This window comes from Geotrypetes seraphini, chromosome 2 (assembly GCF_902459505.1).
Source record: "Geotrypetes seraphini chromosome 2, aGeoSer1.1, whole genome shotgun sequence".
In the NCBI taxonomy this organism is placed as follows: Eukaryota; Metazoa; Chordata; class Amphibia; order Gymnophiona; family Dermophiidae; genus Geotrypetes; species Geotrypetes seraphini.
The window spans coordinates 401,152,170-401,173,524 of record NC_047085.1 but is presented as its reverse complement, the minus strand read 5'-3'; the positions used below and the strand labels follow the sequence as shown (position 1 = coordinate 401,173,524).

Sequence of the window (21,355 nt, the reverse complement as noted above, 5' to 3'; positions counted from 1 at the left end):
TGATTGCTGTGTGCCCCCAGCACACCCCTACCCCCAAAGCAGCCCCTTTCCCTCTCCCCCTGTTTGCCTGCCATGCCTGCCTGCTCCCTGTGCATCAGCATTTCCCTCCCCTTCACCTGTTCCTTCATAGCAGCATGCAGATAAAACGGCTCCCTTAGTTATTTGCTGGTTTTTTGTTTTTTTTTTAGTTTAAAGATGCCGACGCGGCTCCTCTCACGATCCCGCCTGCGTCGGAAGCCTTCTCTGACACAGGCCGGAATCGTGAGAGGAGCCATGGCGGCAGCGTTAAACTTTAAAAAAAAATCGAACAAAGAACTAAGGTAGCCGTTTTCAAAGCCGCCGCCGCAGCTTAAGGGACAGGATTGTACAGCTGGACTTGATCCTGGGCCCGCGTCTGCCCTCCTCCGACAGCCGGCTCCCTCGAAGCCCTCCTCCCCTCCCCCTTTCCCTTTCCGCGGTCCGTTTGGCTGCGGTCCGGCCTGTGGAGGCGATTGACTGGTGACGTACAACCCGCGCATGCACACTAAAAAAAACGGGACAGCTCAGGGAACACGATTTTTTTAGTGCGCATGCGCGTCTACCATTTTATTATATTAGATGAGGAAAGTTATTTAACTTAACAAAAATTAACAAAACTTATATTTAAATGGGATACAAATTAAGAAATGCACTTTATAAGAAGAACCAGTGAGGAAATGACGTGTTAGGTTTAAGGCTGTGAATTGTGTGAGCCTGGAGTGGTGTCACTGAGGTACTTGGAAATTTAAGAAGCTTGAGATGATTGGTGTATGTTCTAATTGAATATACATAGTGGAGTGATAATTCATGAATATCGGCATTGTTGATTGATTGCATTTTTTTCAAATGTTCTTGACTTTCTGAGGGAGTTGCTATAATTTGTTTGCAGGTGGGGTTCCTCTCCATCCTCAATCTCCGCTGATACCAAAGGAGAGAGTCTCCACTGGAGGAAGAGTAGCCCACAAGCTTCCCCGTCACAGGCCGCTGAATCGAACTCAGTCTGCCCCCCTCCCTCAGAGCACACTGGCCCAGCTGGTTATTCAACAGCAGCACCAACAGTTCTTGGAGAAGCAGAAACAGTACCAGCAGCAGATCCAGATGAACAAAGTGAGCTCAAAAACAAAGCTTTATCAATTATCACCATGCCAAAAAATGAATATAAATGAAAATGATTGACAACATGAATTGGTGGTTGGCAAATAAGACTGAGAAATAGGCATTCACTTACAGAACTTGTATTTAATAGTTTCAGCTTTCAGCTTTTATTTAAACAATATACCATAGAACCTTAAGGAATCCAGAAAGGAACAAGATTTATTTGGTGTGGCCTATAATTAGAGTGAAGAGTACTTTATATGATCAGAAGCAAATTTTAATCACCTAAATGTTTTCAATATCGCTTCAAGGCAAAGTATGAAATTTGTGTAATATTATGCTCATACATAAGAATATTATACAGTACATTCTATCAACTGGTTGAACACAGAATCCTACACGTAACTGGTGGTATACTTAAGACTACTATAGCTTTCTAAGCTAAACAATAGAATCTGCTAGGATTTTATCAAAAGAAATAAGAAACAAATACCCACCGTTTAAGCACACAGTACTGTGGTTTGCATAAGAAATCTTTTCTTAATTAGGAAAAATGAAAACCAGTTTAAACTTCAAAGTTCTAAACTGATCCTTCTGTGTTAACCCCTCTCATTTTAGGGTGTTTGGATTACTTAAGAAGGGCTTCAGTGAGCTTTATTTCATCTATATATTCTGTATGTTTAATCAAGATGGCCTCTACATATCGCACAGCCTATAGGTTTTCCAAATATTTTACTTGTCCTCAAATGCCTAAAGGAAAAAGACTTTTACTTATGGTATAAAGAGGGCCAATCCATTGTGCTTTTTATAGAAACAACCAGCTATTATTCTTATCTTCTTTATATATCAGATGAATATCTGCATAAATTTGTTCACATGCATGATTCAATCAAGATTTTAGCTAGACAGAGATTCTTCTGTCCTATATCTGCCCTGATTAAATTTAATCCTGAAACTATTAAATTATAAATATATAAGATTTAGTGATTGGGCACTAGCCCTTTATACTTTATCCCAACCGAATGCATGCAATGCTAATCAGATTGGCCAGAGATCACTGAAATATGATGGATTTTCTTGGTACTTAATATTTATAATCCTAGTGTAACATGGCAGGATAGGTGAAATATATTTTTCTTCAGGATAAATTTGTTTCAAGCTATGCCTTTACACCTGACTGGAAAGATAAATGAAAATACAACCTGGAAAATGGTTGATTTTATTCATGTTCCCAGTGGCATTTAGGAGGGAATTCATCAACAGGCACTAACTGCATTAGCACGCAGTAAACACTAAGACGCCCATAGGAATACAATGGGTGTCTTAGCATTTTGAGAGCTCTACTGGTGCCAAAATTAATTAGTAAACACCATTTGAAACAGCAATTAACGGAAAATTGAAAGCGCCTATCAATGCCTAAACCAAAGGCACCGGAATCGTGTCTACCGGCGCCTAACGCCACTTTAGGTGTGGCTAATGCAAGAAGTGGTGTTAGGCATCGGTAGGCACCTCTGGAGGTGCAAGTCATGTCAAAGAAAGACACCGGAAATGTAGGCCTGGAAAACCCTGGCCTACATTTCCAGCACCTAGCCCTGCTGGAGGCACAATTCTGTAACCGTCACTGTGGCATGATTGGCAGTCGCTTTTAAAGTGGCTGTCAAACAATGGTGCCAGTTACAGAATCTGGACCCTAATGCATACTGATCATTAGCGCACGCTAAAGCAGTTAGCATGCACTAAATCGGTTAGTGCGCCTTGAATTCCTCCCTTACCTCTTTGATCTCTATAGGGTTATACCATGCAGAATCATGTTATGACTCTAAACAGGATGGGCAGCATGGGACATTGACCCATCAAATGCACGCATGACAATTGTGCCCCGACAATTACATGCACGACAAATGCGCGCACTGAATTGGAGGCTACCTGTCAAATGCGCCCCGACAATTGCACTCCCCGATCACAATCCACAGCGGATACTATTTTGTCTTTTTGAGGGTTACAAAGTAACCCTCTTTTTTGAGGGGGGTGGGGGGCCGTCCCACTACACTTAAAAGATTCACTTGGTATCTAGTGTTAGGGTAAGGTTTACTTTAGATCAGTGATTCCCAACCCTGTCCTGGAGGAACACCAGGCCAATCGGGTTTTCAGGCTAGCCCTAATGAATATGCATGAGAGAGATTTGCATATGATGGAAGTGATAGGCATGCAAATTTGCTTCATGCATATTCATTAGGGCTAGCCTGAAAACCCAATTGGCCTGGTGTTCCTCCAGGACAGGGTTGGGAACCACTGCTTTAGATGATGATTATGGGAACCCTTTACATATGTGGATACCTGGAAGGCCCTGATTTGCTCAAACTCCTCAGACCCCTTCCATTGGGAGGGGCTTGAGCCACCTCAAGCCACTCCCAAGGGACAGGGCCTGAGGAATCTGAGCAAATCAGGGTCTTCCAAATATCCACATGGCATTTCACGAGGCGCAATTGACAGGGTACAATCGTCATGTGCGCACTTGCCCGTGCGTGCATTTGTTGGGGCGCAATTGTCATGCACGGATTTGTCGTTGTGCACATGGGCCAGATGAGTTAAAGCAACCTTTCTGAGTCCCCTCCCCCTCCCCCCAGGTCCTGCTGACAGGCAGTGAACTTTCCTAGACAGCACAGCATATCTGATCTGCAGATCGTTTCCAAGTTTCTGGTGTGCTTTGCTCTCTTCTTCTGTGTATTGCATGCTGCTGTCTTCCAGTGATTCAAGAGCTCCATTTAATTTCTCAAACTGATCTGAAGGGAGCTCCTTGCTACTAGAAGTAGCTATCTTCCTATCATCATGTAATTGTGATGTATCGTCTTCCTTCTCATTTGCTTTCTGTGTTGACCTTGCCAGTTGGCATGTCATCATGAGCACTAAGATTTTAACATATAATGTATGAAAATTTTTTTTATCTTCCCGGATACTTCTCCTCGGGTACCTCCTCTTATGCCTTCTCAGGTCTCCCATCTTCATTTTTCTCTATAATTGATAGTTGCCACTTTAGCTATTACAACCCAAATATTTTGTCTTTTAGGAATAAGTATTTTCAGTACCATCTTCAACTCCCTTTTCTGCTGTCCTGTATGCTTACTTCTATGTGACTGGTCCTGTGTGATACAAGAACTGTCATAAAAGCTTCTTTTAAATGATTGCCTTTCATTTATGAAAAACTGGAAATCTAGAAAAGCCTACAACACTCAAGCAAACCCTTAACAAAATAATAATATGAGACCATTATTCAGCAGGATGGGCAATGTGTATATATATATTAGTATTTATATACCACGTATAGGCTAAACGTTTTCCTTATCTGTTCTGGGGCAACAGAGGAATAAGTGACTTACCTGAGGTCACAAGGAGCAGTCAGGGTGTTGAGGCTATAGCTCTAACCACTGTGCCATATACTCCCCACTAATGTCTAATTTGTCCTGTCTATCCATCCAAATTAGATTGTAAGCTCTTCAGAGCAGGGACCATCTGTTGCAAGTTGAAGTGCTGTTCTATTGTCCTTTGATACTTAACTTTTGAAAGTCAATATGGGGACAGATTAATACCATACTGGAGGCATCAATTCCATTGACGTATGAGGTAGTTATATGCGGAACTTTATTGCATATTAAGCCCCCCATGGACTGCTATAAATGACAGTTTTTCCTTATTATAACCGGGATAGCCATGCAAACGATTACTCGCAATTGGAAGAATTGGGATCACCTTAGTTTTCCTTTTTGGTGGGCGAACTTATGTTTAACTTATAAATATGAGAAAATGAATGCTGACATGCTGGGGCATAATAAGTGATTCAAATTAGTTTGGGATCCATTGACATCTTTTGTGGATTTGCTATAGTTGTCCTTTATCTTTATTTTCCGTTGTTTTTCACCCACACATCCGGGGGGTGGGGGAGTGGGAGGGGGTATATCTTTTGTTTTGGTATTATTCCTGATGGTAATGATGGATGGGGGATTATAAGTGCTTGGTTGATTATCATTATTTGTATATAAATTGTATTGCACTTTTTCTTGGCATTAAAAATTAAATAAAGTTAAAAAAAGAAAGAAATGATAAATAGTAGTAGTAGTAGTATTATACATATATTCAGCAGCCATATCCATTAGGCAGTACTGCTGAATATACAGTACAGGTATAAATTGGAGTGCCTAGATTAGACATTTCACTCATATCTGCATGTTTGTGCAACCCAGCTAGATATACAAAATTATGTATATGTGTCACTTTTGCTGCCCTAGGAAGATCCAAAATACTCCTTTTTGGGGAGTACCAGAGGTAGATGCTCTAAAGTTATACAGTACTAACCATCTTGAAAATACTTAACTAAAACAAGCTAGTTTGCTGCATTTATATAGTCACAACAAACATGCTTATAGTAATCCTGAATTTTTTGCAGGAGGTGTGCAACTTTGTCATTGTGACACTGCAGCACCGTCACTCACTTCTGTGTACCAACTAGGGGTGTGCATTTGTTTGACATGACATGCGATTTTATCTTGTTTTTTTGTTTATTTTTTATTTGGGGGGGAAGGAGGCTGCCCGGAATGAGAAGAAAAGCCCCCACAATGTTGGATGTTTTCCTGTGTTTCAAAGAGTGCTCCCTCTTGCAAAAAGTGTGTGATATTTGAAAAGAGTGAGCATTATTCATGAAAAGCACACACCATCAGAAAAGAGTTCATATGCTTCAGTTACTTAATCAAGGGTAAATCAAAAAGTAAGGGCAAAATACATTTTTATGTGCAGGAGTAAAATTGTGGAATCGCCTTGTTGGTCAAATTCGTAAATGCAGCGATAGGAACTCATTCAGGAAATTATTAAAAGCACAACTGTTTCTGAGCACTGATTTTTGTAGGGGTTGAATCTTTCTGTTTCTATTTGTTCTGACCTATTTTAATATTTTATATATGTAACCATTTTGTAAACCGTTTTGGAAAAAAATGGTATAGAAATTTTAAAAATAAATAAATTCAACAGCATTAATAGAAGTAACTGAGCAAGAGCAATTGAACATATATCACTTTTCCACATAGTCCCCATGCAAGACGACGCATTTCTTGTATCATTCAACTAGCTTCTGCATTCCTGCAGAGAAGTTTGTTGGCTTCTCCCGAAGCCAGGTGAGCACCACTTCCTTTACTTCATCATCAGAGGTGAATCTGTGACCTCGCTGCGTCTCCTTCAGCGGACCAAAGATGTGATAATCGCTGGGCGCCAGATCTGGGCGTGATATTGATGGGCGACCAGAACAACCTTCATCAGTTACACCTGTTCTTCACACTTTAAACCTTTTTACCCACTCATAAACATTCTGTGGATTCATGGTGCTATGTCCATACTGAGTAAATATCCAATAGTGAATGTCTGTGGGTTTCACTTCCTCTACCCAAAGAAAGCGTACTACTGCATGTTTTACTTCGATGGTGCAATCTTGCAATGGAGCGTCCATGTTTCTGACCTCGTGGCTACATTGTGTGTGGACAAACTATCCAACAGGCAATGCACGAGTACATATGTTGCATTTTGCTAGTTCTGTTCCAGTTATCATGTACTTTAATAATTGCCTTTAATTCTTGTATTTGTCAACTTCTACTTTGCAGTGTCTTGATTACTCAATAAGCTAAAATTCAGTAAAACAGAATGAAATGCTGGCAGTTACATGCTCTGTTGTCAGATTTAACTTTCTTCTAGGCCAGGGGTAGGCAATTCCGGTCCTCGAGAGCCACAGGCAGGTCAGGTTTTCAGGATATCCACAATGAATATGCATGAGATAGATTTGCATGCACTGCCTCCTTGAGATGCAAATCTATCTCGTGCATATTTATTGTGGGTATCCTGAAAACCTGACCTGCCTGTGGCTCTCGAGGACCAGAATTGCCTACCCCTGTGCTAGGCTATCTCTCTGCATTGTCCTGCAGCAACCCATCAACCAGCCTGCTATCAATAAAATGGCAATGGGTTACCACAGCAGGGCAGCCCCAAATAGTTCACTTCGTTCCATCGACCAACACTTGCTTACCATCCCATCGTCAAAGATAATAAGCACATGATGCCAAGGCATTTTCCTCGTCATAGCCCCTCAACTGTGGAACACTTTACCAGCACATTTAAGAGAGGAAAAAAAACTTAAGCCGCTTTAAAAACATCTTAAAGTGCTTCTTATTTAAAGATGCTTACAGTCTTTAAGACACAAACCAGTTATTTCATATCTCTGCTCTCTTTCCCCACCCTATTATTTTTTCCTTGAATGTGTTCTTATTCTTGAAAGAGTGTTTTTCTACCCCAAACCTCCTTTCGTACTAGTTTGCACATATGTCTGTAATTTGTAATATTGTTATTGTATTTTAATTTGTATGACACCCAATTTTATTTCAATTGTACCTCGCTTAGTAAGTAAAATAAGCAATTGAATCAAACTGTAGTAAAAACTTGAAACTTATAGTTGCTAGAATGCAGGAAAAATGAACCAGATCCGGGAAACTATAGACCAGTGAGTGTGATTTCGGTACCGGGAAAAATGATAGAGGCCACATCATTGATCACCTTGATGGACACGATCTGATGAGGACCAGCCAGCACGGCTTCAGCAAGGGAAGATCTTGCTTTACAAACTTGCTGCACCTCTTTGAAGGAGTAAACAGGCAGATAGACAAGGGCGATTTTCAGAAGGCGTTCGACAAGGTCCCGCATGAATGACTGCTTCGAAAAATTGCGAGCCATGGAATCGAGAGTGAAATGCTCATGTGGATTAAAAACTGGTTGGCAGATAGGAAACAGAGTGGGAGGTAAATGGACAATACTCAGATTGGAAAAGCGTTACGAGTGGAGTACCACAGGGTTCGGTGCTTGGACCTGTGTTCTTCAACTTATTTATAAATTACCTCCAAATTGGTACAACGAGCGAAGTGATTAAATTTGTGGACGATACGAAGTTATTCAGAGTAGTGAAGATGCAGAAGGATTACGAAGACCTGCAACGTGACACAAACATGTTTGAGAAATGGGCTGCGACATGGCAAATAAGGTTTAATGTGGATAAGTGTAAGGTGATGCATGTCGGTAACAAAAATCTTATACACGAATACAGGAAGTCTGGTGCGGTACTCAGAGAGACCCCCAGGAAAGAGACTTGGGAGTACTGGTCAACAAGTCGACGAAGCCATCCACGCAATGTGTTGGCTGCAAAAAGGGTGAACAAAATACTAGGAATGATTAAGAAGTGGATCACAAGCAGATCGGAGAAGATTATCATGCCACTGTATCGGGCCATGGTACGCCCCCCACCTGGAATACTGCATCCAGCACTGGTCGCCGTACATGAAGAAGGACATGGTACTGCTCGAAAGGGTCCAGAGAAGAGTGACTAAAATGGTTAAGGGGCTGGAGGAGATGCCGTACAGTGAGAGATTAGAGAAACTGGGCCTCTTCTCCCTTGAAAAGAGGAGACTGAGAAGGGACATGATTGAAACATTCAAGATAATGAAGGGCATAGACTTAGTATATAGAGACAGGTTGTTCACCCTCTCCAAGGTAGAGAGGACGAGAGGGCACTCTCTAAAGCTATTCAGCGCGCTGGCCTGCACTAAAAAACGCTTTTGCTGTTTTGTAAAAAAGGGGGGTGGGGTGGGTTAGAATTTATTGACACACTTCCTTTAGTACATAGTTTTGTTTTAAGAAAGAATTCTTAGAGCAAACTATCCTTTAGATACATTCTTTGAGCTGTTTCTGTGGGTATCGTTTGCCATTCTCAATAAAAACAATATTAAAAAAGAAACCAAAAAAACCCCTGGAACATAGTGGGCCTTCTCAGCAATATTTGACATCTTTGCCTATGGGAGCTAGTTTTGCTCACCTTGAAGCATTCAAGTGAAAATGCAAATTCTGACATTCCATCCAACAGTAGGTGGAAAGTCTTGCCCTTGCTTTTGAAATATTAATGCATGGAAACCTGAACTGGCCTTGCCTTTTAGAAGTTAGGCTTTGCTGTTGTCAAATTTAATACATTTCTATCTGAATGACATCTAGTTTCCTAGTATGGGCTTTTGATCACTGTTTTCTTCAGTAAAATGGATAATGTGTCTAAGGAACTCCTTATAAAATAGTATTAGAACATGCTGGAAGGAACTCTGGTCACTGCAAATATGTTTCGTTATCTCATGGTAGGGTCCCATTAATATTAGGTATCTCCATTTGGAGAGCTCCCTAAACATGCCTTTAAAACTGGACTTTTTCTTCTAAAACTCTACAAAATAAACATAAAGCCGGTTGCAGATATATAAGAGGAAGAACTCTTGAGACTACGGCTGTGTGGGCAGGGGAATATCTGTTTCCTAGGAGCAGTGGTGGTCATATAAAGAAAAATATGTCTGCAGAAAGATTTCTGGTTATTTGCAGTCTGCTAAAATCATCTCCATATTATTATTAATGAATCAATGGAACAGCTTTGTATGTCATAAAAATGTTCTGTTGCATTCCCAAGCAGTAAAGAATCCATGCCTGTATCCTGGAATACTGGTAGGGTATGCCCTTGTAATATTCCTGTTTGCTGTTTTTGTAGCTAGAGGGTTTGTGGAGAGAGCGGGAAGCAGAGAGGCCTGATCTACAGTTTCATTATAGGTGTGTGTGCGATCTACTCTGAAAGTTTCCTTGACTCAAGTAAGAAAATAGAATTAGCAGCAACAACTCAGACAGATGTCTCTAATGAAAATACCTGGGAAGGAAAATATGTGCTCTTTGACTGATGCTTATAACAGACGTGTCAAGGTATTTAAAACAAATTATTAGGCATTCTTAAACAATGATACACAATAGATTTTTCAACAGTGGGTGGCTTTTCGTGATTCGGGGTCCATGCCTAAAACTCCGTTTTCATATTTGTTGTGGGGATGCATGAATGCTGTATTGGAGTGGATGGGAGAAATAGTAAGGCTGACTGAATTTCAGTTTCAGATTTGGCACCTAAATCCGGCTTTGGATTTCATTTCCAGCTGAAACCGAAACTCTCCACCCCCAAGCCAGAGATTGTGATACCCATATCTTCTGCTGCTTTGAAGGAAAATATAGAGAAAGTGAGCTACATTAAGATATAGACTGGCTAATGGCTACCACTGAGCATATGGGCATATATTAGATTCATTTTTGTCCTTGAAGAGTATATGAGACATAAAGGATTTGAAAATTAAGGGGAGAAGTTGTAAAATTGAAGTAAAAAACAAGCTTTTTCTGCAGTTTGACTTTCCACAGGAATTATCAACCTGTGGTATAACAGTCATAGACACATAGAAACATGATGGCAGAAAAAGGTCAAATGATCCATACAGTCTGCCCATCCACAGCATCAACTATCTCCTCCTCTCCCTAAGAGATTCTGCATGTCTGTCACACGCTTTCTTGAATTCAGACACAGTCTTTGTCTCCACCACCTCTACTGGGAGACTATTTCACACATCTACCACCCTTTCTGTAAAAAAGCATTTCCTTAGATTACTTCGGAGTCTATCACCTCTTAACCTCATTCTATGCTCTCTCACTCCGGAGTCTCTTTTAAACTGAAAGAAATTCTCTTCATGTGTATTTTATGCCACATAGGTACGAATAATGAAAGTTTCTTTCACTTGTCAGTCCTACAGCCTGCTGATTACCATGATAAATGAAAAATGCTACTTGCAGAGCATCAAGTCACTAAGCCTTGTCTTCATGTTCCTGACTGTGATTTCCAGGGTCCCTCCAATTCCTACCTCCTACACACTAGACTCATAAGAATATAAGAATAGCCTTACTGGGTCAGACCAATGTCAAGCCCAGCAGCCCATTTTTACGGTGGCCAATCCAGGTCACTAGTACTTGGTCAAAACCCAAGGTGTAGCAATATTCCATGTTACATTCCAAGCAGTGGCTTCCCCCATGTCTTTCTCAATAAAAGACTATGGACTTTTCCTCCAGGAACTTGTCCAAACCTTTCTTAAAACCAGCTAAGCTATCTGCCCATACCACATCCTCTGGCAATGCGTTCCAGAGCTTATATTCCTTCCCTTCACTATAATAGTGGCCAAAAAAAATTGTGACTCCCCATCCCCAGAGGTACAGAATAATGATACACCTAAGGAAAGCTCATCCAAGTCTTGAGCCCAAATGAGGGTTTTGTGAACCCATTTAGGGACCTAACCAACAGTTTGAGAAACTCTGACCCAAATGGCTCAAAAACGGGGGTCCACCTTAAATCCTGGTGGTCCAGTGGTATGGTGAGTCAAGTCAGGATGGGAGCGATCCCTCCTTCTCCCAAGGTGAGTTGTTCGGTTCTGTCCTAGCTGACAGCCAGCTGTAGAATCACCATGAACTCCTTTCTTCCCTCCCTGCTGTAGAATCAACACGCGTGATTGTTTTGCTTTGGCTTCCAAATTATAAAGGTTAAAAAATAAAAAGAGCATTTAGGAGTACTTATAAATAAAAATGCCAGTCACAATAGGGGAGAATATAGTAATCCATTAGAGTCCACTATTTGTTTTCTTTATGTAACAAAAACTTACTATACTACTACTATTTATCATTTCTATAGCGCCCGCCGCAAGGAGTATGCAGCATTGTACATTTAACATACAATAGACAGTTCTTGCTCAGAAGAGCTAACCATCTAATTTGGCAGACAGGACATCTCAGGATTGGGGAAATTATGGTAGAGGAAATGATACAGTGGATATAGGTATCTGACAGAAGTGAGTGGGAGTTAAGAGTTGAAAGCAGTTTCAAAAAAAGTGGGCTTTTAGTTTGGATTTGAATATTGCTGGGGATGGAGCATGACGTATTGATTCAGGCAGCCTGTTCCAGGCAAGAAAGAAGGGATGGAGTCTGGTGTTGGCAGTGGAGGAGAAGGGTACAGATAAGAGGAGAACTCAAGCACACTTTACCCCCCCCCCCAATCAAAGGCATGTAGAGCAAAAAATATATATGACAGTCTACTAGTCACCAGAGCAGCAAAAATAGACCACCACCTCTCAAATCTGCTGACCATGACGCCCAACTACAAAACATTCAGAAAAGAACTGAAAACCATGCTATTCAAGAAATTTGATGATCTAACCAAACCGACTCGACCCTTCCCAGATTCCGATGCATACTATAGCTATCAACCTTGTAATCTCCCTGGGAATGCCCAGGCTAATTTCTTGTTGTAAACCGCCTAGAACTGAAAGGTAATTGCGAGATAGAAGACATAACTGTAATATAATAAGAGGGGCTTGCCTGATGAACGGAGTTCATGGGGAGGAGATAAGGGGTGATAAGTGAAGAGAGATATTGGGGGCTTCAGAGTGAATACACTTGTAAGTCAGTAAGAGGAGTTTGAACTGTATTCGGAAATGAATGGGGAGCCAATGAAGTGACTTGAGGAGATGGGTAATGTGAGAATAAAGGCTATCATGGCATATAAGTTATGCAGCAGCATTTTGAACAGATTGAAGAGGTGAGAGATGGATGCGCGGAAGGCCTGAGAGAAGTACGTTGCAGTAGTCTAAGTGTGAACTGATGAGCGCGAGGATAAGGGTTTTGGTAATGTGTTCAGAGAGGAGAGTATGGATTTTGGTAATATTATAGAGGAGGAAGCGAAAGGTTTTGGAGGTTTGTGGAATATGAGCAGAGAAGGAGAGAGAGGAGGCAAAGATCACCCCAAGGTTGCGATCTGACGAGACAGGGAGGAGGACAGTGTTATCCACAGAAATAGAGAACAGTGAGAGGGGGGAGGTGGGTAAGTAAGACACCATAAATAATTACTGAGTCATTATTCAAAGTGATCTAACCAGCCAAAAATGGCTCCTGGCCGGTTAAATTATTTGTTCGGAACTAACTGGTCATTTTCAGTGGCACTTAACCAGACAATGCCACTGAAAGAAATCCAGTCAGTACCTATCACAAAACCAGCTATTCGGGGGGGTGGAGACAGCACTTGGCTGGTCAAATTCCAATATATAGCACTTAACATACCTAGATAACTGCATAAATACAACTGCATAAAAGTCAGTCTTATCTTTATGCGGTGCACCATAGCTGGTTAAGTGCTATATGTCATGCTTAATCAGCTATGCTTTAGCTCAGTGGTCTCAAACTCAAACCATTTGCAGGGCCACATTTTGGATTTGTAGGTACTTGGAGGGCCACAGAAAAAAATAGTTAATGTCTTATTAAAGAAATGACAATTTTGCATGAGGTAAAATTCTTTATCTATATATATAAAACCGGAGGTATGTATGTGTGTGTGTATGTGTGTATGTGCCGCGATCACGCAAAAACGGCTTGACCGATTTGAACGAAACTTGGTATGCAGATCCCTCACTACCTGGGATGATATGTTCTGGGGGTCTCGCGGACCACCTGCACACGTGGGCAGAGCTACAAACAGAAAATCAGATTTCACCCATTCATGTCAATGGAAAAAATGTAAAAAGCTGCCAACGCAAAAACGGCTTGCCCGATTTGAACGAAACTTGCTATGCTGATCCCTCACTACCTGGGGTGATATGTTCTGGGGGTCTCGCGGCCCACCTGCACACGTGGGCGGAGCTACAAACAGAAAATCAGATTTCACCCATTCATGTCAATGGAAAAAATGTAAAAAGCTGCCAACGCAAAAACGGCTTGCCCGATTTGAACGAAACTTGCTATGCTGATCCCTCACTACCTGGGGTGATATGTTCTGTGGGTCTCGCGGCCCACCTGCACACGTGGGCAGAGCTACAAACAGAAAATCTGATTTCACCCATTCAAGTCAATGGAAAAAATGTAAAAAGCTGTGGGACCGATTTGAACGAAACTTGGTATGCAGATCCCTCACTACCTGGGGTGATATGTTCTGGGAGTCTCGCGGCCCACCTGCACACGTGGGCGGAGCTACAAACAGAAAATCATATTTCACCCATTCAAGTCAATGGAAAAAATGTAAAAAGCTGTGGGACCGATTTGAACGCAAATTGGTATGCAGATCCCTCACTACCTGGGGTGATATGTTCTGGGGGTCTCGCGGCCCACCTGCACACGTGGGCGGAGCTACAAACAGAAAATCAGATTTCACCCATTCACGTCAATGGAAAAAATGTAAAAAGCTGTGGGACCGATTTGAACGAAACTTGGTATGCAGATCCCTCACTACCTGGAGTGATATGTTCTAGGGGTCTCGCGGCCCACCTGCACACGTGGGCGGAGCTACAAACAGAACATCAGATTTCACCCATTCATGTCAATGGAAAAAAAGTAAAACGCTGCCATTCTCACAGTAATTCAAAAACGGCTTGACCGATTTGAACGAAACTTGGTATGCAGATCCCTCACTACCTGGGGTGATATGTTCTGGGGGTCTCGCGGCCCACCTGCACATGTGGGCGGAGCTACAAACAGAAAATCAGATTTCACCCATTCACGTCAATGGAAAAAATGTAAAAAGCTGTGGGACCGATTTGAACGAAACTTGTTATGCAGATCCCTCACTACCTGGGGTGATATGTTCTGGGGGTCTCGCTGCCCACCTGCACACGTGGGCGGAGCTACAAACAGAAAATCAGATTTCACCCATTCAAGTCAATGGAAAAAATGTAAAAAGCTGTGCGACCGATTTGAACGAAACTTGGTATGCAGATCCCTCACTACCTGGGGTGATATGTTCTGGGGGTCTCGCGGCCCACCTGCACACGTGGGCGGAGCTACAAACAGAAAATCTCATTTCACCCATTCAAGTCAATGGTAAAAATGTAAAAAGCTGTGGGACCGATTTGAACGAAACTTGGTATGCAGATCCCTCACTACCTGGGGTGATATGTTCTGGGGGTCTCGCGGCCCACCTGCACACATGGGCGGAGCTACAAACAGAAAATCTGATTTCACCCATTCAAGTCAATGGGAAAAATGTAAAAAGCTGTGGGACCGATTTGAACGAAACTTGATATGCAGATCCCTCACTACCTGGAGTGATATGTTCTGGGGGTCTCGCGGCCCACCTGCACACGTGGGCGGAGCTACAAACAGAACATCAGATTTCACCCATTCATGTCAATGGAAAAAAAGTAAAACGCTGCCATTCTCACAGTAATTCAAAAACGGCTTGATCGATTTGAACGAAACTTGGTATGCAGATCCCTCACTACCTGGGGTGATATGTTCTGGGGGTCTCGCGGCCCTCCTGCACATGTGGGCGGAGCTACAAACAGAAAATCAGATTTCACCCATTCAAGTCAATGGAAAAAAATGTAAAAAGCTGTGGGACCGATTTGAACGAAACTTGGTATGCAGATCCCTCACTACCTGGGGTGATATGTTCTGGGGGTCTCGCGGCCCACCTGCACACGTGGGCGGAGCTACAAACAGAAAATCAGATTTCACCCATTCAAGTCAATGGAAAAAAATGTAAAAAGCTGTGGGACCGATTTGAACGAAACTTGGTATGCAGATCCCTCACTACCTGGGGTGATATGTTCTGGGGGTCTCGCGGCCCACCTGCACACGTGGGCGGAGCTACAAACAGAAAATCTGATTTCACCCATTCAAGTCAATGGGAAAAATGTAAAAAGCTGTGGGACCGATTTGAACGAAACTTGATATGCAGATCCCTCACTACCTGGGGTGATATGTTCTGGGGGTCTCGCTGCCCACCTGAACACGTGGGCGGAGCTACAAACAGAATATCAGATTTCACCCATTCATGTCAATGGAAAAAATGTAAAAAGCTGCCATTCTCACAGTAATTCCAACTACCTGGGGTGATATGTTCTGGGGGTCTCGCGGCCCACCTGCACATGTGGGCGGAGCTACAAACAGAACATCAGATTTCACCCATTCATGTCAATGGAAAAAATGTAAACAGCTGCCATTCTCACAGTAAATCTAAAACGGCTTGACCGATTTAAACGAAACTTGGTATGCAGATCCCTCACTAACTGGGGTGATATGTTCTGGGGGTCTCTTCACCCAAGAATTTATATGTTCTTGCTCCTGGAGGTGAAACTAAAAATGTTGTTTATAATCAAGTTTTGTGTTAGTTGTATTGTATTCATTTTGTCAAATATTTCACATTATAATTTGAATATTGTACTTTTTATAAAGCTGTAAAAAAATAATTTCATTCACCACTATAAAGTATCTTTATTTGAATCCATTTACAGTGTTATTGCTATAATTAAATACCCGTGCAACGCCGGGGCATCAGCTAGTAGTTTATAAATCTTTCCCTTTGGCTAAGTCTTAATAATAATTTTATACATAAGTACATAAGTAGACGCCTCCGCCGGGGCAGACCAGAGGTCCATCCAGCCCAGCGGTCCGCTCACGCGGCGGCCCATCAGGCATATTGCCTGGTCAGCGGTCCCTGACTAATTTTATGCCTACCTCTACACTTATCTCTAAACCTTCCACTGCTCTTATCTGTACCCCTCAATCCCTTTGTCTTCCAGGAACCTATCCAGGTCATCCTTGAAACCCTGTACTGTGCTATTTCTTATCACGGCCTCCGGAAGGGTGTTCCATGTGTCCACCACCCTCTGTGTGAAAAAGAACTTCCTTGCGTTTGTTTTAAACCTGTCCCCCTTCAATTTCATCGAGTGACCCCTTGTTCTTGTGGTTTCTTTCAAATTGAAAAATCTGTCTTTGTCAACCTTTTCGATGCCCCTCAGGATCTTGAAGGTCTCTATCATATCTCCTCTGAGTCTCCGCTTTTCCAGGGAGAACAGCCCCAGCTTCTTCAGTCTGTCAGCGTATGTAAGGTTTTCCATACCCTTAATCAGTTTAGTTGCTCTTCTCTGGACTCCCTCAAGCATTGCCATGTCCTTTTTGAGGTACGGTGACCAGTACTGTACACAGTATTCCAGATGCGGGCGCTAAAGAGACATATGATCGAGAAACTGTTTTATTTTACTTTGTGATTATGATAAACATACAGAGGGCCTCAAAATAGTATCTGGCGGGCCGCATGTGGCCCCCGGGCCGCAAGTTTGAGACCACTGCTTTAGCTGGTTACACAAACCTGGAAATACAACGCTGAAGTCTGGATATGGCCCAGCATTGGATTTCCGGGTATAATGCAGCAGTCAGCCAAACCCTGAGTGTCGACGGCTAAATATCGACCCCAATAACTTTTTTTGCAACCTAAACCACATTGCTTTTCCCACAAGGAAACAGCAAATCTGCGATTTCTACTAAGTTTTTGTCTTATAGGAATTTCCAGGTATGTGACATCACTCACAAAAAAAGCAGCAGCTAAAGTCTAAACTGTAGATTTTTAGTTTTGGTTGCTGAAAGGAAATCATTTTTTTTTTTTAAACCCAACAGATGACATTTCTTGTTCCGTTTTGGTTTTGTTGTTTGTTCCTGAGCTTTGTGAAGGATGAGCAGTGGAATGGCTGTAGTGGTAGAAGTTAGACTGAAGCATTCATTTTAGCCGTTAAACTAATGGAACTTTTAAGTAGAAATGTTTCTGATGGTTATTCTACAAGGCAGTAATGAGCTAGAAGATATTCACTTACATACACAAACAAAAATCACCATAGTAACAGTTAATACCAACCAAAACACCTGCTAGCTTCTTTCTGCAGCTACCAATTGACAGTTAATAATGATTTTATCCGTCTGCTGGAGAAAACATCTTTTGGATTTTGTGTCTGGAAGATAGGTAGAACTTTCACCTCAAGGTTCATAGATTTTGGCTTCCTCTCTCAGATATGACTTTTTTTCAATGGGAGATTTAGGCATAGAATAGATTTTCAAAGAGCCAATGAGCAGCAAAGTTAACTGGATAATTGTAACAAGCGCACTTAGACATTCAGAAGCAGTTAACTTGCTAAAGTAAAAGCTGGTTGTCTAGTTAAGTCTAACTGCACAAATTAAAAGGATAATTTTAATAGGAGTCTGCAGCAAGTATGTGCATAAGTTATTCCACTATCAGAGCAATTTTATAGGCCAGGTAGGGGCCTATGCACGCTATAAAGATATCTACTTTTCTTATAGAACACTCGCCTAAACAAGTAGGGTGTGTTAATTTTGAAGATGTCATAACTTTAAAGAGTACTAGTGAAAAAAATGGTACAATTTCATGTGGAAAATCAACAGCTGGCTTTAAAGTTTGTGAAATATGTTATTTGCCTACCTGGAATTTCTAGGAAATGAGGCAAAAATATACAAATTATTGAAATATGTTGAAGTACTCTAATAATAGTTTAAATTTGCATTGCATATTTATGTATTAATGCATATTAATGTCTCAATTATCAATTTATCTTATTTACCTGTATTGACACCAACACATTAGTTTCATCTTCTCATTCACAGGTTTTCAACATAGCATCATAGTAATAATCTAATAATGAAAATGTCCAAAAGAAAAATGAGACTGCAAATTTGGACTCATTTATATCATTTGCTTAACAACCAACTGTCAGGAATCTCATTAGACATGGGTTATATTTAAGAGACATCAATGATCATGACAGACAAAGTTACAGCACTGATGAACTGGTCAATCACCTAACGAATGGGTTACTTGCTCAGTTGTACAAAGTAATATGTAGAAATAAGACAAAAACAAAAAGCAAAAATATATATATGTAATACCTTTTGTATTGGACTAACTTACTCCCTCATCTGTTAAACCACTCCAGCAGTTTTAAGCGCAGAGAGCCACGCTGAATGGCCTGTGCTGCTCCCGACACTCATAGGAAATCTTTGAGAATTGACGTCGGGGGTAAGACTTCTGGGCTGACACCGTGCAATCGCTGCACCCGCCTGGCCCTTCCCAGCAATTTGTTTCATTTGGAGGGAGGGAAGCGCCGCTGGGTCCCCACTCATCCCTCGCTCTCGGGCCGCTCTCGATGCCGCGCTAACAAGTCCCCCCACCGCTGCTGCTTCGTGAACATGTTCTCACAGTGGCAGCAGTGGGAGGCAATTGGGCAGGCTTGGAGGGGGGCGGAAGAGGACAGGCTGGAAAGCAGTGAGGGGAACATAGGAGGGAGGGTGGAAGGGACAATTTTTGGGCCTGAGGAAGGAAAGAAAAAAAGAAATCACCAGACAACAGGGTGAGGAAGAGGACAAAGGCTGGAAGGCATTAAGGGGGACATAGGAAGGAGGGAGGGAAGAAGGGACAATTGTTGGGCCAGAGGAAAGAAAGAAGGAAAGAAAGAAAGAAATCACCAGACAACAAAGGTAGGAAAAATGATTTTATTTTCAATTTATTGACCAAAATGTGTCAGTTTGGATAATTTATATCTGCTGTCTATATTTTGCACTATATTTGTCTACTTTTCTATAGTTGTTACTGAGGTGACATTGCATATTTTAAAAAGTCATCTTCCTTGACATCTGTGCCCTGTCCCTGCCTACCCTGTGCCTTGTCCCGGCCTACCACTGGACTACCAGAGGGAGGACAGGGTGCAGAGCCTGGCAGGGAGGGGGGACAGGGTGCAGAGCATGGCAACGAGTGTGGGGTTGGGTGCAGAGCCTGGCAGGGAGAATTTGGTTTAGAATGGTTTTTTTCTTGTTTTCCTTCTCTAAATCTAGGGTGCGTATTATGGTCAGGTATGTCTTATGGAGTGAAAAATACGGTAATAAGGGAAACATGAAAGCATTATTCATAGTCTGGCTGGCTAAGTCATAGCAGTCAAAGATACTGTAGACCTGCTTTTTAATATTGGTTCTGACCTGCTAGTCAGTGACTGGGTATTCAGTGGGAGATATTCAGAAGGAGATAGCTGACTATCAGTGAGTGGATAGCCAGCTTAGCGCTATTTAGCCAGCCAGGAGCCATTCCCAGCCTGCTAAATACAACTGAATATCAAATGGATTATGTCTATGAGGCCATTTTAGAAGGCTCCCCTGGCATCTACACATGTAAATAGTGGTGTAAACAGATCCCAAAAGTAAATTGGCTTCTCAGAGTTGCAGCTATTTCTTCAAATACAGTAAACTGGATAGCAGCTGCTTTTGGGTAAATCTGTGCCCAGCTCCTGGAATATGCCTTATCCCTTCTCTCCTCCCCCATGTTAAACAGATAAACATGTCAACTTATACAGACATCCTCCAGAACAATGCAATGCAAATATTTTCAGCAACAAGACGTGAGACAGTAACACAGCTATACTTCAAATTACACTGGCTCCTCATTGAAGCAAGATGTCTCTAAGCTATCCTACATGGCAAAATCTCCTGAATCCCTGGCAAACTTGGTAGAACTTCCACCAAACAAGAACTACAACCTGATAAGCAACCACCTATGACTAAGATTCCCAAACCCCAAAGGCATTAAATACAACACAATACACACAACTACCTTTCCTTACATAGCAGCAAAATGGTGGAATTCTCTCCTAACTCAATTAAGAACACCCTCATACAAAAACTTACAAAAAGACCTGAAAACACCTATTTATGAAATTCATAACACAAACAAACTGACACCTTCAGAAGAGAAAAACCTACTCAGGAAAAACTTACCATACAGTGAACACATTGTAGAACACCATGGTCCCCCTTATCTTGATGCACAATTCCCCGCATAAGATTGTATCCCTATGTATGCACCGAATGTTAAAATGTAATTCCTGGTTGCACTGAATGTTATAATGTAAGTCCTGGATATGACCTGTTTCTTCTTTATTGTAAATAGCGTAGAGCTCCTTATGAGGAGTATTAGCGATCCACAAATACAAATGTAATGTAATATTTCAGTTGTCTATTTAAAATGTATTTTCAACTTCAACATGACCAGTTAAATTACATATGAGAATGCATGTACATTTAGCCCGTTAATGATGGCAATCTGAATTTAAGTCAGTTATCTTATATCCAGGTATAGCTGCCTCATTTAGCTGGCTAGTACAAAGAATTAATGCTGGCTAGCAAAGTTCATTCTCAACTGAATGCCAGCAAATCATGAAGCTAAATACTATATAACCTCAGTGAAGGTGGATGACCGTACTCAGGAAGGGCATTTTTTCAACCTGAGAAACCTAACTGTCTAATTAGCTGTAGATGCCATTGAAAATCTGCCAAAAAATAAACCTTTCACACTAGCCCTTACATCACATACGAAAATATCTAACAAAACTGGGAACAGGACTAATTCCTTTCCTATTGCACTGTTTTTCACTGGAGTACGTTATAATCCAGTTCCAATGAACTTCTAACCACTGTTTACATTGTAGGGTCTACCTTTAGATTGCCCAGCTTGTTATTGGCC

The 21,355-nt window shown here is 41.7% G+C and overlaps 1 protein-coding gene across 13 annotated transcripts in view; it reads left to right on the top strand.

The window, feature by feature from the left end:
* HDAC9 (histone deacetylase 9) overlaps positions 1-21,355 on the top strand; it is a 1,077,926-nt gene that overhangs the window by 840,925 nt on the left and 215,646 nt on the right. For all 13 annotated transcript variants that reach the window (XR_004538111.1, XM_033930934.1, XM_033930932.1 and 10 more), the window contains one exon: positions 908-1,125. Coding sequence is in view for 12 of the 13 variants with exons in the window: in XM_033930934.1 (XP_033786825.1) it covers positions 908-1,125 (218 nt within the window). In the remaining variant the exon portion in view is untranslated. The remainder of the gene's footprint in view (positions 1-907; positions 1,126-21,355) is intronic.